The sequence below is a fragment of the Artemia franciscana genome, chromosome 9 (assembly GCF_032884065.1).
Source record: "Artemia franciscana chromosome 9, ASM3288406v1, whole genome shotgun sequence".
In the NCBI taxonomy this organism is placed as follows: domain Eukaryota; kingdom Metazoa; phylum Arthropoda; class Branchiopoda; order Anostraca; family Artemiidae; genus Artemia; species Artemia franciscana.
In genome coordinates, this window is record NC_088871.1 from 11829966 (window position 1) to 11849360 (window position 19395).

Sequence of the window (19395 nt, forward strand, 5' to 3'; positions counted from 1 at the left end):
TGTCTACGCGACTTTTAGCCGGCTACATTGATAAAAACTTGTTTATTTACATCTACTACGTTTCTGGGACAGTCGCACTCTCGGCTTGACTGTGTCAATTGATGTATGTTCAGTTGATTTATTGGCACTGGCCTCTGTATTCGTTAACATCAAACGACAAACCCGAATTTCGTTCAGCTTCAGTGCTTGTAGACGGGGTTTTTCTTTGACAGCTGAGGGTTTGTGCTCCAAAATGAAAAGTTTTTTTTTATAAGTCGGTCTTATTAATATTTGCACATATATGCATTTTTTTTTATCGAAAACAGCGCTGCGTTTTTTTTCTTAATTTTTTTTTAATTAATTTTTTAATTTTAATTAATTGAAATTTTTATTAAAATTGGCCTTCTAAGAATTTCTTGGTGAGAAAAAGATCTAGATACTTCAGGATTTTGGGGAAAATTTGTTTAGAGCCTAAATTAAAAAAAAAAAAAAAAAATTATGAATGACGTCACATTCATATGTGACGTTTATTGCTGTCTACAAACCTGCCTAGCGTGGTTGATGACGCGTTATACTTCTAATCCGAAGGTCGTGGGTACGATTCACACAGTAGCCGAATTTTTCAGGGAATGTTTCTTCCGTGGTCGAATTTCTCTAATATTTGCATATGAATGATGTCACAAATGCGTTGGAATATTTAAATTTGCTGAAGATGAGTGTCTGTGCTAAATATTAAAAAAAAGAGCACACATTACAATTTAATTTGATGGTCTTTAGTAAATAAAAATTTGTCGGTATAAATATCCAAAAACTTTTGCCGAATGAAAGTAGAAAAATTGTGTCTTTTTTTTCACCGAGCGAGGCTTGGTTCCCTGGTACCACCCGGTAACAAAAATATATTTAAATTTTGAATGAGTATTCCTTTGTACTGGGCGGGCCCATGAAGACAATATTTGTATCAATTTTGCATGGAATAAAACCTCTCTTGATGGAACCTCATCTCTGAAAGGAGTGATTGTTGTCGGTGTCTTTAAAATTTAAGCCAGTAAGTGTTTCCGAGACTTTTTGCATGTCTACTAATTTTATGTACGATCTTTCTACATTGGAGTAAATTAAAAAATCTTGAAGGGGACAATCGGACAAAATCATTTTCCTAAAGTGGGGTGAACTTGCAAAATCTGACAGAGGGTAGAAATAAGCCAAATTGTGGGGTGAGTAATTTGTATTTTATAGATAACAAGCTATATAATTAATTAGACGATATAATCATAGCAATTATTTTTTGAAGTGTTTTGGAGTGTGTCTTTGTTCTTAACCCATTTCTCAGACTCCAAGTTCAGCTCTTTTAGAATTTCCTATGGATTAAATGTTTTCATCAGAATAACATCGGATAATTCCCTAGAAACAAATCAAAATAATCGGATAATTCCCTAATCAAAATTAGGCCTGAAGCGGGTAGCCCCCGCCCCGCATCAGTCTACGCCTCTGTAAACCAGCAGAAAAAGCCATTCTCTTTATGGCACACTCTGGTCTGTTCTAAGGGACTTTTAATGGCCGCAGTTGCACTGCCTATAGTTGCATAATTTATAACGCTATTATTTGTTGAGTTCAATATTTGGACGTTTACTGGATTCAACAAACTGCAAAGCCTCTCCCAAGCTTGAAGCGATTGGCAATGCTTCATTATTTTGGGTTCTTCTCATACTTTTGCATGATGCTCGCCGATGTTTTTTGAAAGGTGACGGTGACCTTAGCTGTTGCGCAATCTTAAGGTTAGTTAGGGAAGTGCGGTCAGATCATATCGCTCAATAGTTGTTGACAAAGCAACTTGCTAACTAGTGAGATTAGCTGCATTTAGCTCATTTGGGCGAATTGTCTTAAATTATTTCCTAGCTTTTATTTCAGAATATTTATTCAGATTTTTACATTCCTTACAGAATCATTAGTTTATTCTGATTCAAGAAATAATTATGCTTTACACATGCACTATTGGTGAGGTTCGGAGGGAGAGGGGTTGTTTTGAAATGGGGACAGGCTAAGAGAATGGTTATTATTTATCCATTATGTTGTTCAAAAACGCATAAATATTTGAGTGTCTTGTTCAGTCTATGACTTTTTGACAAATATGCTTTTGTTTCAGACGAAAGCCTCAAAGTTTCACTCCTCCTGGAAGTGACAGCTCCGGGAGCAATCAGTCGCCATCTAGTACGCAGCCTGGAAGCTCTCCAACGTCTGGCAAACGACCTGCTCCTCTTGAAAATGACGTTCCACCTAAGAAGCAACGGATATCACATTTCAAGAAAACAACGGTTAGCCCCCCGTTAAGTAATTCCCTTAGCTACAATGTAATTGGAAAGCCGGATTCAAGTCAGCCAACAGCTTGGCCCGATTCTAGGACCGGCCTCTCTGAACGGAATGGAATTGATAGATATAAACCAGCTATACAACGGGTTGATTCGAGTGAGGATCTTAGTAAGTATCAAAGTTTACCCTCATTAGCTCACGTATTCTTCGGCTTAATCTGGATACTGCACTGATGAGGCATGCTTGGAAGTAAAAAACCTTTGTTTTATCCCAAAGTATTGGGATACCTTGGGGATTATTCTGTATAGGGAACAAATTTTGTTATTCTCTCCTTATGGTGGGAAACAGACATTGCTCTACGCTACTGGGGAACTAATAGATATAGAAATGGCTTTGGCCACTTACTGCTTCCTCGCCACTGCCTCTTCCTGCTTCATGCCCATTTCCACTTCTTCTGTAATATGCAGCCACTCTCGATCGACTGTCAGTCATGTCATTAGAATTCTGGGAAAACTTGTTCTTATGGTCAATCATTGTTCTTCTTCTTGGAGACATTGGTTCGCAAGCTAAAATATTGTGGATAATGTGTTTGAATGGCACAATGTCCCTGTCAAGATTGTTAGGTAACATATATGGCCTCTTTTTTGGCAAATAAATATGCTAAGATCCTATCTTTTGACAAAAAATGATTTATTGGAACGTCTGGGAACTGATAAGTTCGTTTGGTTTTGATCAGTAGTCTAAGGAGCTCAACGAATTAATCATCAATTTCTCTTTTCAATGCCTAATTGGATTGAAAATTTTGGTTTAGCACTTTTGACTGAGGACAAAATGATCCAGAACTTAAAGTGAACTGGATTAAGAAAAGTAATTTTGAACTAAATGTTTGGTTTAAAGGAACCAAAACGAAGAAAAGAGGCATTCATGAGGATGAATATTCAGTTCACTTAAATTATGCATTTACTACTACCGCTAATACTGACAATTACTTGCACCACCAAACCACCTGAGGCCAACCCATGTGTGCGCACTCTTCTACTTCATTCTATCCAGAGCTTCCCTCTTTCATCCCTCTCATAACGTTCTTACTTCCTTTGAACTAGTTTTAATACGCCTTCCCACCCAATGTGAGGACGATTTGCTTTTTGTTTGGCCTCAGCCGTATTTCCAAAAAGCACGACTTTCGGCTACCCAACTACTTTTATTGTAGCCTTAGAAAGCTGGACCGAAACGTATTTTAGCTACAGCTTATTGTTTACGAATGCAGGTCATTCAAAAGAATAGCGGTCATTCAAATAATTCCTCTGGAAAACGTCAAACACGTCTTTTACAATTGCTCTGAGCGTTCCGGTTTCAGAGCTTTTTGACCGCTGTCATTATCGTCAGTTCTATCTTAATCTTAGTTCTCGCACTTACCTTCCTGCTGTTCTAAACGCTTTTAAACTGCAAAAGAGCAATCTCTGCTTCAGCGATTCTTGTATGTTACGGTGAGAAGAAGAATTCGTTCTCCGGAATTCTGGAAGAATTCAATTCATTTCTCCAGATGAAAAATTGATGTTTAAAAAAAAGAATTTCTCAAAAACTAAGGATTAACGATAGAATGGTTACAATCAGGCTATTTGTAGAACCCACTTATTTAGAAGTCGATTCCAAAATGCATTTTAGAAAATTCGCCATACTCAAATTTGCACAAGAGCAAGATTTAGCCTATACAGGCAAAACAAAAATATAGTTTTGTCGAAATAAGATGTGTTTTTAAGTGGTATGATTTCCGGGTGTGAGGTTGTATACAGACAGGTGTTCCGTCACACGGGTTACGTGACTTCTCGCTTGTATGACAACTCAAAATTAAATGATTGCTTTATTGAATTGTATAGTTATAAAAAAATTAATAAAAATTAGAATTTAGATTTATTTTTGGGACTTTAGGCTTTTGCGCTCCACCTCGAGCCCCTAACGTAAGACTAAAAATAAATTCGGTGTTATCTAGAGAACCAGTTGGGGGGGGGATTTTCCCCTCCTTATATTGTGAACAATGCATCCTGTTTTGGCTTCTTGGGTGTTAGCTCTCCTCTCTTCCAGAGAGGCAGAAATTATTTGTGTGCGACACTTGCCATTTTAATAACTTTGTATTTGGTTCTCAAAGCGATAACGTAGTTTAGATTGCCTTTAAAGGTGGCATTTAAGTTCGAAAGTTAAGATGCTATATAGAAAGGGATTTCTTGTTTGAGCAGGGGTGCCACTGGAGGGAGGATACCCCCTAGATTTTGAAAATATTTTTTTTTGTATTTTCTTAAACAAAAAAAAATAAAAAACGACCCCCCTAGCTTTCGAAAGAATACCCTTTTTTACATCTTCGTGTAAAAAGGAAACTGAAAAAAAAAAATCTACATTTTTATGAATCGGCAACGCTGAATTTGCGTAGCCTTAAATAAAGAAAAGAGAGGTTTATTTTTTTTAATCCTTTTAGTCAAAATCGGAATATTCAAATATGCCATTTGACATTAGTCAAAGTCACTTTTTTTTTGTAATCCAATTGAACATGATGATGCGATTTATTTTTGTGATAAGCGGGAAACAAAACTTTATCAATTTGATGAGTTTAGGTTTTTCCAATCGATCGTCTTAAAAGATGCATTATTACCTCCTTTAAGAAACACAAGCTAATAAAAAGAATTTTTTTTTAATTTTATTAGGTAATATATGCAGTAGGGCCTAAGTGGGCGCAAAACTAAAGGGTTTGAATAGTCGAGAGAATAAGGGGTTTTATATAATGCTAGTAAACAAATCTTTGGTGTTTTTTTTTAAGTTTTTACCCCGCCCCCCAATAAAAAACCCTTTCCCCCGAACACAGATCCTTGATACGCCCTTATGGGAAATACGAGAAAAGAAATGAAAATCGCGAGAAACTCTACACTTAGCTGTGTCTGTTGACCACATTTTGACTTAGAAAAAAAAGGAAAAGTTACATTCTCATTGTCAACGAGATTAGAATAAAAAAAAAAAAAAAATCAATAGCAGATCTTTTTGCCATATGTCGAATTATAAGTGTCTTGAGCAGATGTGCTAACAAAATGTTTTTTTTTTGTTTTCTTTTCCACAAGGTCATAAGTTTCAAAACTTCCTTGTAGTTTGTTTTTATTCATAAGACACATAGAAAAAGCCGAAAGAAAGTCAAGTTGACACTACCCCTTGATTATGACTATATTGCAATCAGTGTAAAAGTAAAAATTTTTTAACAATGTTGTATCCATGGGGGCTAGGGGATTTGATTGCCCCCCCCCCGGCGGAATTTCTTCGCGACTCGTTAAAACATATCAAAAATGCATATACAGATTTTTTTTTTTTTTTTTAATTTTCAGCCCCACCCCTTCCCACCTGAACGAAAATCCTGGATACGGCCTGATTCTTTAAGTATCAAGGGCAGTAAAGATGGAACCTGATTTTTTTTGTATTCATACCTGAAAACGCAGTTTTGTAGGATTTTTTTTTCAACGTTATGAAGTTTGTAAGGAATTACAACATTGTGTCAGTGTTGCTACGTTGAACTGTGAAAATGAATAATCAGAACTGGTGCTTAGTTGAATTTGAGTGGCAACACTGGATCCACTCCAAGTAGTGCTTCAACTATTATTGATACTACAAATCCCAGTGGCTGTGGGAATTTAGTTACTGAAGAAATGATTCCAAAGACTGTTTCAGTGATTTTTTTTTTTCAACATTATGAAGTTTGTAAGGAATTACAACATTGTGTCAGTGTTGCTACGTTGAACTGTGAAAATGAATAACCAGAACTAATTAGTTAAATTTGACCGCACTGTTCGTCTATAAAAATAAACAATAACAATCCGGAGATTCCCCAAGACAACTAGATCTCTAAAGGAAAGGTGCACCTCCTTAAGGTGTGGTGCCTTATGTTTTTGGCTAATTTTTTGCTGATTTTTCACTCATATTTCTTCAAATTTAGTGACCACTACTGTCAAAAGCTCTATACTGAGGTCTTTTTTTAAAAATTGAATTTCCGAATTTTTCCTAATTTTTGAAAATATATATGGCTATTTAAGTTTCCGCCTATCCAGGTAAAACAATCAGATTGCATTTTGGTTGTCCTTTTCACTTAATTCTATGCCGATAAGTCAAATACTTTGACCGACTTTCCAAAGTAGAAGGGCTGGTTAGAGTTAATTCTTCTGCAAAACTTTCCTTGTCCCAAGATTCTTTTCAGATATTAGCTCATGACTTAAATAGAGGTTTGCAGAATGGTCAAAAGTTAATCGGAGTTAAGTATGCAAAATGAGCTTTCATTAATGCGTCAAAACAACCCCAAGAATGGGGACATACGAAGGGAAAATCTCATCCCTTCAAATTTTCTCAAATTTCTAGGCACTTCCAAGGAGGCACTGACTTCCAGCCCAGTGATAAACACCTCTCGGAACACCCTGTGCCGCACAGTTTCGCCACGTTTGGTACATTTGCCACCACGCTTGTCACACTGCCTAAAACACTTGGCACTGTTCCGTCATCCTTGGCATGATCCACTTTGTATGCATGATTTTTGGGAGAAATTGGGGCCCCAAAGCACCACCTCCTCTAATAACTATAGGACTGTCAAGCCCGTCGCATGGACGACGGCAATGAATCACCCAGACCAAGTCCCCAGATCTTTTTTAATTGCAGGAGGGGCGGGGAGTCAGGGCTGGAAGAGCTGGTAGACATTGACCCTTCTGGCACTTCATATTCAAATTATCAAATGAAATATGTCTTTCACCTTTGCTCCCTGCTCCTCGCGAAAGAAATCCTGCGCCCCCACCTACCCAAAAGCACCACCTCCCCTCACAATTCTAGAACTGTCATACTCAAGTCGCAGCAACGGCTGCAATGAATCCTCCCAGAAAAAGACGGTGTCCCAGATATTCTTTAATTACCCCTTGTAATTGTGAAATTTAATTATTTGTCTTGATTAGATTTTGAAATTCAGGAGCAAATTATAAGCCTTTATATATGTGAGAACTCCCGCATGTCATTGATCTTTGATCGATTATAATAGTTCCTGTTCACTGCAATTAGGAATTAAGTCTCAAAGTACACTGAACTGGTTAAGGCTAATCCTGTCAGCATCAAACAGCGGGTCACTTGTTCGCTTTTACGAGGCTCTATAAGTCGGATATATAATGCAATTCTTGAAATTAATATTCAAAGGTTGAAAATGTCGTCTGGTTTGGCGATTCTTGGAAATGACTGGATGGGCACACCTTCATTCATCTAGGCATATCTGTAATTAAGCTGTACCAAATCGAAACATTCTTTATGTCCTGAGTAGTATGTCACGACCTGGTCACAATTCTCTTATATTGCGTATGCACTGACGCGTGTGAAATAGGGACCCCCTCCTCTCGAAATATAGTAAGTTTTATGATTTTCCTAAAAAAAATTATTCGGAACTTCCTAAACTATACTTTTTTTGCTATATTGACAAATTTGACACCATGCCATGAATTAAGTTCAATTGCCATTCACTATGTAAGGTTTGTACACAAGAACTTGTTTCAAAGAAAGGTGGGATCCACGAAAATGTAAAAGAAAAGAAAAGGTTAATCTTCTGATAAATGTACACGAACATGGAAGATATACTGCAATTTTAATTTTTTCAAGATTTACTTTTTTTTAAGATTTAATGAAATTTTAACGAAAGGCTCTGAGCCTCGACCCACTTCCCCTCCCGAATGTATGCCTGACTGGAAAGTAGTTATATACCGTGTTTTGATTTTGGCTGACTGATTCGTATGGTTTTGATGTTTTACGAGCATTATCAGTCGAAAACAATTCTTCAGTGCTTTCTGTTACATTGACTTCAAACTGAATCTCTCTTAGCATGAAGGTTTTAACTTCTGGGAGTAATGCAACAATTAGAGAGAGGGGCAAAATGACTTTTCTATGCGACTTTGACCCCCAACCTTTCTAGGTCAGGACCCCCTAGCCGAGAAACGATATTATAATAGAGTATTCCTCTTGCAGAGCCATCTCTGAACAAGAAAGGTTTCCCCGAGTCGGATATAAGACGGAGAACCCCAAATATAAATGCCAAAGTGACGTCTTCCACTGGTGAACGAGGAACACCTACCCCAAGCTCAAGTCCGGACAGTATACACGAAGTTCCTCGAGCCGGTCAAAACTCTCCCCCTCTTGATTCTGACTCAACGGATTTTAGTGAATATCTGGCGTAAGTTTATTTTTTTATGTTTCTTAAGGTTATATTTCGTTTACCTATGTTTCTTGCTTCCCTGAGGGAGGGATGGATCGCTCCCTAGATTTTTTGCCACCCTATACTTTTAAGAAAAGGTTTTTTGCTATTTTTATTGAAAAAAATACCCTCCACTCCTGATAATTTAGAATATCATCTTTTGTGTATTTATTTCGTTTTTTAAATCTTTACCCCTCCCCCTGCCTTTTCATGAATATGCGCCCTGTATTAGCTGTAGTATCATGATACGTGTAATTATGTTATCCATTCATTTTTGCTGAAAGTTCTGATAAAAGCTTCTTCTGATGGATAGGTAAAAGGTTTAAAAATACCCGTGGTTAATCCAAAATCATATGTAATTATTTTCTTATTTGGAGCTTCTGGGTTATTTATCTGCTAAAATATCCTATGTTTTGTTGGCAGTAGCTTGTGTTTGTTTAGTATTAAATTATTTTTCCTGTTTTATCTGTTTGTCCTTGTGGATCAATTGAAATATTTTTTTTTTTTCAATCAGTCACATCATTTATTGAATATCAGATAAAAACATTTCAAATCCTTATAATACGGACTGTATTTTTTGGTTGGTTTGAATATTCAGTGTAAAACTCTTTTGAAATAAAAATAATTTTGATTTTCCTTATATTTATGTATAATAATATTAGTTCAATATGAAAATTATGTAATTAGGAAATATTTAAAGATCTTCTAAAGGCATTATGGGTCATAGTGGAAAACTACAACTGTCGATGACGAGCCACCAAAATTGGGCAGTTTCCATCACCCCTTTAAGAGTTTCCGTCACAACCGGAATAGTTTCCACCATACTTGGCAAGCGCCACCTGGTGTCAAGGCCGTATCCAGAGGGGTTGGGGTTCGGGAGTTGGACTCCCCCGCACCTTCCGGAAATGTTTGTCTGACTCGTAAAAACATATCAAAAATGCATATAAACAAATTTATTATATGCTTTATAAAGTTTTTGTTTTTTAACCCCCTTCCTCCCAAACAAAAATCCTTGATACGACCTGTGTACGTGATAATGTACATGATTTCCGAAAGTGGATTCTCAATCGAATGGTGATAGTTGTTTTCTAAAGTGTGGTTTGAGTTCTAGCTCATTTATTCCTTAGAAATTTCCGCTGGAACATTTTTCATTTGGGTCACTAGCAGCGGCGCCAATTCACGAAAGTTCGGGGAGGGGTAGAAATTTTAGCTTCAAAGCATCGGAAATCCTTCGAGTCAGCAAACAAGAGATATATTGTACATATTAGACGGTTACCAAATTGAACGCAATATATATATATATATATATATATATATATATATATATATATATATATATATATATATATATACATATATATGTATATTTATATATATTTATATATATATATATATATATATATATATATATATATATATATATATATATATATATATATATATATATATATATATATATATATATATATATATATATATATATATATATATATATATATATATATATATATGTGTGTGTGTATATGTATATTTATATATATATATATGTATATTTATATATACATATATATATATATATATATATATATATATATATTTATATATACTTATATATATATATATATATATATATATATATATATATATATATATATATATATATATATATATATATATATATATATATATATATATATATATATATATATATATATATATATATATATATATATATTGCTGTATACTTTGTTGCCATGAAATCCAGAAAATAACTTTCTTTTTTTTTCATTAATAACGAATGTTCTCATTAATAATTGAAATGTGCCTTATAGCCGATGTTATCCAAGAGCTTTGGTTAAAGTCCTGTTCAGGTAAAGTTCAGTGTTTTCTGTTTAAAGATAAAAATTATTTGTTGCTAATCGACATTTTCTTTCTTTTTGTCCCATTATTTTGCCATGAGTTTTTTTCTAATGTCAAAATAGTTTAATAGGTCAGTTTCACCTAACTATGTCTATTTTAAACTCTGTCTGCAAATTCTGGTGATGATAATTGGAACTTTTCCTGCTGTGATTGCGTTTATATATATATTTATATATATATATATATATATATATATATATATATATATATATATATATATATATATATATATATATATATATATATATATATATATATATATATATATATATATATATATAAATATATATATCGGATTTTTGTTTTCTTTAAAATTTAGAATGATTTTTTCGCCAACCCTGATTGACTATTCTTATGCTGGTGACTTTTTTCTTTCTTTTAAGATGTTTTTTTTTTTATTTCTTGGAATTTTTCATGATATCTGAATATTTTCTAAACTAAGTTTTTTTTTTTTTTTGGGGGGGGGGGTGGGTGAATCTAAGGCTCACTATTTGGTATGTCTTTGGAGGGGGTGGGAATCGCTATTTGGTATGTCTTTTGAGGGTGTGGGGGTGTGGGACACTACTCCTCACCAAAAGTTGTTTTCTTTTATAAATCCATCCAAATTGAAATTTTTAAGCCGTTTGAAAAAGAATGTTTATATAGTCTCCCTCCCCTCTCCCAGAGTCAATTTTAGGCTCTTGTTGGCCCTCCAAATGAAAATTGAATTGCGATTTTAGATTAATTGTTCATATCTCCTATCATTTATACCCTGTTCACAAAAAAAAAAACTTAAAATTTAGTTTTCAATTGTTACTAACGAAGTATGTTTATTTTCATATTTTAAGCGCAATAGTTGAAGCGCAATTGTTTCAAATTTCATTGACGAAGGTTAAGTATTTTATAAAACAGAATCGTGATGGACTTATAAAAGGAAACAACACTGTTTCTTATAAAAGGAAACAACAAAAGGAAACAACAAAGAATGAATTTTTTCATTCTTTTTAAAAAACTTCATTATCGAAAAAACCTTTATCTTGATCAAGAAAAAGAACGTTTAAATAGATCCTATTTCTGCCTTGTAAAATTAAACTCGTTTTTCTGGTTAATGCTCGGCTACTCATGACTGCTTTTAAGAAGATTATTTTTCCGGATTTATCAAGGACTTGAGACACAGTCACATGTATACTATCATTTTAATATATTTCAATTAAATTAATATGGCTAGTATAGTTAATATAATTGTAATTAATAATTATAATTTTACATGTATTATGAAGGTTTTAAGACATAGTCAGGCATTACTATCGCTTTAATATACTTAAATCGGTATGTTTTATGTATTTCAATATATTTTTAATACTGTTTTACAGTATTTATTTTTTGTTTTCCTGCTCCTTTATAATCTTTTGTAGATGGTGGGCAAATAAATCAGTATTGTTATTACTATTACTATTTTATTTTCTGGAGAAAGCACTTTCCCCTTTGCTGAAGATCCATTTGCCCCCTCTCTTTCCAAAAAAAGTCACGTAAGGGTACCTGAAGGCCGCAATTTAGAATATGCACAAGTAATATCCTCATATTTACTCAGTTTCTGCATAAACCATTTGGGAAGGGGGTGGGTGCTCCCGTTTACACATTTCTATTGAAGGGGATCCTATTTTTTTTACATCTTTATCCGACCTTTATTCGAACTCCGTTTCTTGAAAGGTTTGGGGTCATTCAGGTTATTCGGCTGACACTACAAGTGCGTGCTGATGGCATCTGAACGTGACTATAATTAAATTGCTACCTTTTTAAAAGTCCTAAACTTTCAAAAAATCTACCTTGTAACTCGTATTTCTTCAATGAATTAGAATATTATAATTTTTGTCCCTATTTGATAGAAAAAAAAATTAATCGTCTGTTATGACATTTTACGTTTAGGAAGACGGTATATGGGGTTGGGGGGAGGGGTTGAGGAGGGTCACTGATGAGGAGCAGATCTATGAATATTCAAACCTATTTTGGCCAAAAATGGAGGCTTTTTTTAAGTAAAATTTGTTTTTTACGGCTTGGTAGATGGAAAAAAATAAACTTTGTACTCACGTATGGCAGGCACACCCTTTGACGACCGTCTTAATGGAGTATTGAGCATCTCAATCAGACCTCTGTACAGGGGGTGAGGCTCTTCAGTGCCGTACCTCTCGAAATCTCAAAATTTTTAGAATTTCTTTTATAATTTCGCATTTAGTAAATTTTTGTAATTTACTTGGTAAATTTGTATTTAATGTTATTATAGTTCGTATTATTTCGCTTTTGATGCACGGAAAAATGATCTTGGGCACGTGCATATTCTTGATTTGAAAATGTTAGCCTTCCTTCATGAACTAAAGACTACCGTAGAACAGGGTAACTTTGAACAAAACCAGTAACAAACCTTCAGCGATCTCTTTCGGACAATAGTAGACTTACTCAATCGTACTTGTTACTAAGTCATTAATAGATGGCATCTTAATCAGTTAGTAATTCTCGCAGTCAGATTCAGACGAAATCTCAGCTTTTTATTCACAGTTTGGGCTGTCCAAAATTGTCAAAAAGTAAGTTACCCTTTTTAACAGACTAAAGTATGTCTTTCAATCTGACATTTTCTTATATCTGAGAAGCCTAATGGTTAGGTTTTTAGGTTAAATCACTTCCTTATTTAATAGATTCAAGATGGCAGCAGTGCTCAATGTTACCCGCAAATATTTTGTTTTCCAGGGTAACTTTGAACATATGTTCAGTTACCCTTATCTGTCTATAATATTGATTTCAATGTTCTGCACTGGCCAATTGTTTGATTTTGCATTGAACTGAAGTTCACTATATTGGTTAGACCTTTAGAAAAACGTTTTTAATTTATTGATCCCAGGAAGGTGCAAATTAAGTGCATCTCTTCAACTATTATTGACATTTTTGACCATTTCCTATTTCCTTCAGACCTACTTTTATTTCTTTTTTGGGGGAAGTTATTTGACAATCAGTAGGAGAGACAAAGGGTTATAAAGTTACTTATAAGGGAAAATACCAAAAGTAAAAAAGAAAAATACCATTTCTTCTCAGAAAAATTAATTTAAGGCAATTTAATTTGGGTCCTTTGTAATTTAATTGGATAAACCTAAAATATGATGGCTTTTTAAATATTATTTTCAGACATGGTAAATAAAAATGGAAACAGGAATCATGGACAAACTATTTAATCCTTTCGACTAAGCCCATCAGCAGTAACGCCCTACCGGTGTCTGTAGTAAAGGCCACAAGCCTCCAGTGTATTATTTTTCTTCGTTTTTTCTCAGTCACTTTGTAGAGAAGCGATGGTCCTGAAAACTATGAAAGGGAATCATTTGATTGGAAATTCTTGTGGAATTTTTTTATGTGTGTTTTTTATTCGTCTTAAATTGAATCTTAATGAACAATGTTTACAAATACCCAGAACATAAAGAAAGAAGATATAACAATGAGAAAGGCTTCAGAGAAATACGGGATTCCTTTGGTACTCTTTCTCACGGAATGAACAAAGACCTCAAGAAAAAGGTGAGAAGACTGTATTGTATTGACCGGGCTTCAGGAAGAAGTCATCATCTCTCCTCTGATTACATGTGCCGAGATTTCCTGTTGATTGCGAGAGGGAGGGAGGGATTGAGAGAGGAGTTTCCTGTTGATCGCTCCGAGCTGAAACTCCTAGTCAAAAGTTATCTTGCATCGATTGGAAAAATGATAGATTGCTTAAGGAACAATATACCTGGACAAGACTTCATCAATTCTTTTTTAGATTGACATCGTTCAAAGCTTTGATTGAGAACCCTAGCAAACTGCTTCAAAAAAAGAGCTTCTGTTTCATCTGAAATGTTGAATGACTGTTATGATAATTTAGAAGTGACTATTCAGGATGTACCCTTATCGAATATTTATAATTACGATGAGACTAGCTTAACAGATTAACCCGGAAAAAAGAAATGCATTGTGAAAAAAGGTCCCAAATACCCCTCCAGAATAATGAATTAAACAAAGGGAGAAATATTCCTGATGATATGTGGAAATGCAGAAGGTGAACTGCTTCCACCATTTGTGTGCTATAAAGCTAAAGGCATGTTTAGTTCTTGGCTCTAAAGGATGTAGGCTGCATCTAAGGCAGTGACTAACCCAAAAGACACTGCAATAAGAAAAGACAAATTTCACAGGCTTATGAAGCTACTCCTGGAGAATCTAGCACCGAATACAAAGGAAAATCTAAAGGATATCTTTTCCAAATGCTTATCATGTTCCCGAGTTATCTAAGACCACCTGTTTCCCGCCCAGCAAGCTCTACGAGAGGTTGAGGACAACGTCAGGAAAGTTTCACTGTATATCCTGCGAGCCCGCAGATTTGACAAATCCATAAGGTATATCACGTGCCAACGTCTTAGTATCACACCGGGGAGAAGTATCAGGGATGCAGATTATTCAAGTTGTGAGTCTGACGTGACTGACGCATTCGGATGGGAGAGCGAGTCTGAAATGAAAGTTGATGAGTCAATGGGCGCTGGCCCTTCTACTGTGTCAAGCAAGACAGCAGCCAAAACGGGATTCAAATTATTCACCAAAAACCGTGGATGGACGTTGGTCCATTACAAAATTCATTGCAAGTATTTTGTAGTCGTTGGAGGTAGATGCTCTTTCTTCTAACGGCTTGCTGAATGTGATGTGCTTGCGAAAAACAAGCACAGATCCTTCTTTTTTTTCCGAGGGTGGAAGACTCAGCATCCATCCCTCCCTACCGGTTGAGGGAGGTATTCCCGCCTCTCGAATTACTTACAGCAAAAAAAATTATTTGGTCGTGACTTTGGTCATCCTATGCTTCACTAATTTGACCTTTTCTTCGCCTTTTTATTTTAGATGTAATATTGTGTCTCTCTCAATAAACGAGTTTTTGACTTTAAGTTTGATGCCATACGACTTCAAACTCTTCAAACCCTTGTTCAATGTTACCCGTCAAAGTTTTTGGTGTTTTTAAAGTTAAACACCCCATGAGGTAAAAGTTGTTTTAGGATTGATGTAGCTCTCACAACATGAAGACCAGCAGGCTGGGACAGTTGCCATTCGATGCAGAGTGACATATTCCCTTGATGTCAAAAATAGTTTTGAGTAAATGCTAGTTTAAAGAAAAATAGGACAAAATAACCTCAATTTTTCATGATTTTCAGTTCAAAGTTACCCCGATCTACGGTATTTCGTTCGTTGCTTCGATCAGTGGTTTGTTCAGAGAATGTTTAAATATTCGTTGGCACAGAAGTGCACAAAACTCCCAGAAAAGTTACAAAAAAACAAAGGAAGCATTCAAGGGACCATGGTCCCCCAAACCCTCCACCCCTCCTCCTTTCTTTAACCTTGTTACATGCGTTATATTACATACAAAGGTTTAAGCTCCTGTTCACAGCTTCATAGTTGGAGAAATACTCTTGCAAGTCATGGAATGTTTTTGGTAATTATTGTGTCAAGCAAGGGTGGGGGTCTTACTGCGAGGGTGGCATCAATTTGTCAAACTACTGCTATTGTAAATGATGATGTTCGAGCTATTTTTACAAGATCTAGATGTAGAAAGGAATGAAAGAAAACTAAAAAAAAACTGTATCGCCGTGTATGTAATCATAAGATGTATCCTGATGGTAGGACCGTATCCAGGAAATTTTTCTGGGGGGGGGGGGTACAAAAAACTTTGAAAAAACGCATCAAAAATTTCTTTATATTCATTTTTGTTACGTTTTTACGAGTCGGACAACATTTTGGGGGGTTCAAATTCCCTGAACCCATCCACCCCCTGGATACGGTCTTGCCCGGCGGTCGATTATTTAGGACGTTACAATAAAATTGTTTTGGCTGTTGTTATTTTTTTTGTGATAAGGAAGAAGAGGCTTGTGGTGATTTTTTTTTTATTTTTTATTTTTTATTTTTTTAGTTAATGATCAAACGGTAATCAAACACATATATTAATCACACTAAGGGATTGTACTCTTTCAAAGATTGTGCACACCAAGCGGAAGACATGGAAGTGGCCAAAGTATGCCATGTGAGGTGCGGTATTGCAGAAGTGTACCATGTGTGGCTTAACAATCAAAAAAGGAAATGTAAAGGATGTGGCACCAGACTCCATAGTCTGAACCGGTGGTAGTAATCAGGATTTCATTACGGACATACTTCCTTCTTACCTTCTCCGGATCTCTTCAGGAATCTATTTGGAGCTGGCAAATTCTAGCTGAGCTTTCATATTCACACCTCTGGCCCCGGTCCGAAAGCAAAAAATCGGTGATACCAGGACTCGAACCTCAGTTCCAAAGCACATATGATTGCAATTTCAGATCGCCAACAACTCGCGTAGAACGGCAAAGAATTGGTGCCCCAAGATGTACACTAGATATAAAAGCTATTCTGATTGCGTAAGAGGAATAATAGCGCATACCCTTTTTTGTTTTCGCCCATGCTAAGGTGAAAACATCTGAATCCGGATAGACGCATTTAAGGTTGTTCCGATGGGATTGTTGTGACTGTCAAATTAATACCAATGCCGGTGGAAGGTAATGTAGTGGTCAACTTAACCACGAGATTATCGTCACGTTCTGTGAAGTTACATAAAAAAATATAAAGAAAAACATGATTCGCATTTTATTAGTATTATTATTTGTATTATTTTTACTATTTCTTGTTATTGTTTATGCAAGGAATATCCTTTATTATGTTTTGCTGTTTTTGTTAAATATTTAATTGATAAAATGTTTAATTGACCATAGATCGACCAAATTCGGGCAAGAATCTCTTTCGGTGACACCATCCATAAAATATTTGGCTGTCTGGACCTATCAGTATACTATTTATCACCACAAAATAAGCAGAGTCTTAGTTTAATTCATTAGAATCCTTTTCTTGCTAATAAATTGTAGCATTATGAAAGATAATTATTTTCAAAAGAGGAACTTAAAAGCAAGATAATAGGGGGGAACCCTTCCTTTTAAACTAAATCTCGTCCTGAAAGTTACTTTGAAAAACATTTTGTGATATCTGTCCCGTGGACGAGAGTTGTTAGCATTTAAATTGAACGAACAGCTAACTTTTTCAAGCTAGAGACAAAATTTTGCAAAAATAATCTGAAAACCGTCGGGCTGCATAAAGGCTGTTCAAATGTGAAATTTGTCATATAAAACGAAAATTTGAAAAACTTTACTTTGAATGATCTCAAAATTGTAATCCTTTATTTATCATCGGAGTTCTATTTTTGGGATTTGAGTGCTAATCAATGGATGTTAATGTCGTCTTGAGCGGTCCGATTGAGCTGCCGAGTGAGGTCCACAAAGGGCTCTTTTGTTTGCAAAATTTATAAGCTTTCGGTGGCTCGTAGGTACCACCAGGGACGTAAGTAAGGGGTGGGTGCCTTGCGACTTGCTCGCCTCTCCAAATCTTGGGCTTTTCTGACTGTCGGGACATTTCTTTTTCAAATTATCAAATAATGTTTGTATTTTGTCCCCCCCCCCCCGAAAAAAATCTGACGTACCAAGTCTGCCACCGCGCCAGTATAAATTTAAATCTTGTTTGGCAGATGCAAGGCCTATTGGTTGTAACGTTTAAGTAGTTACATGTGTTGACGGTTTGCAAGTTAGATAATTTTATTTATTTTTTTTTAGTTAAAGTTTGAATTTCGAAATTAATCTTATCTTTTCCTGCAGCTGTTTCATCTTCGTTTTTATCGTCTCTCTTTTTCCGGATCAATGGATCGCATATAGCAAACGCCTGTGCTTTTTATCTGCGAAAATCAAGAACTGTATTTTTTGGCCATTGATTTTTGATGATTATCGAATATTTTTGAATCTCAAATATTATCATACGTATCGTACGAACACATCGTACGTATCGTACGAATACATATCGTACGTTTAGTTTTCATATAAACGTTGTTTCATCATTTTTGACCATTTACTTTGATCATTGTCAAGTATTTTTGCATTTGAATCTTTAGTTTTGGCAATATCTTAATGGCGCTGTTATCATACGATTTTTTTATTATCAATAAGCGTGACAGTGTTGCCCAGGTCACATTAACCTTTGGCTTAATTTGGCCTACTATTCTGAAAAAGTGTCTTAACGTAATACATGTATAATTGCACCAGGAAGACAGCATGTGTCATACTATTATATAGTGAAGTAAACAAATAATAATTATATTAGTAATAGTCTGGATGATCGTGTCATCAAATAAAGCAAATGCATAAAAGTTCAGAGGGAAGTCCAAGCCTATTGTTCGATCACTCGATCAGGTCCGATCAGCTTGTTGTCAGAAAAACCGAGTAAAGCTTGGACTTTGACGGCTATAGTTTGTTTTTTAGCTTGCCAATCCTTTTGAGTTGTTGTCTTAAAACCAAAGATTTTAAGTGGTCTTTAACGGATATTTGAGTTAATTTTACAGCCCAGGTACGTATTTGATACCACTGTTGCCAGCACTGGCAAAATCGTTCTCAAAGTCGCCTAGATACATTTGCTTCTGCTATATCTAATATTCGCTAAAAGAGAAATTGACTTTGCCGAGTTTCATAGTCATGCGCGGAAGGTTCAGCGTTAAAATGAACCAAGCCTTTTTTTTAATGTTTTCACAATGTTTTTTTTTTTCATTATTATGTTTTTGGGCAAGAATTGCTTCTACACACTTTTCTTGTTTTTGTAGGCGATACAAACCGATTGTCAACAGTGAGCAGTGGAGTCGTTATCGTGCCGATTTTAAGCGTCAATATTCAGAATATATGGAACTACATGACATTGTTGACAAAGTGTCGCAGCGATTTACTGAGCTGGAAGAAAGTTTGCGTACTCATGAGACAGGGACTTCTTCCTGGGAGGTAAAACCAACTCTCTGTCCACCCTCTTCTCTCTCCTTTGTTCTGTCTGTCTACCTCTGCCTCCTTTTCCCCACCTTCTCCCATCCTCCCCTC

General features: G+C 35.4%; 1 protein-coding gene across 1 annotated transcript in view; it reads left to right on the forward strand.

Annotated features, from left to right (window-relative positions):
* LOC136031003 (RNA polymerase II elongation factor ELL-like) overlaps positions 1-19395 on the forward strand; it is a 99319-nt gene that overhangs the window by 77461 nt on the left and 2463 nt on the right. The window contains exons 7-9 of the mRNA XM_065710165.1: positions 2120-2451; positions 8299-8503; positions 19131-19302. Of these exons, the coding sequence (XP_065566237.1) occupies positions 2120-2451; positions 8299-8503; positions 19131-19302 (709 nt within the window). The remainder of the gene's footprint in view (positions 1-2119; positions 2452-8298; positions 8504-19130; positions 19303-19395) is intronic.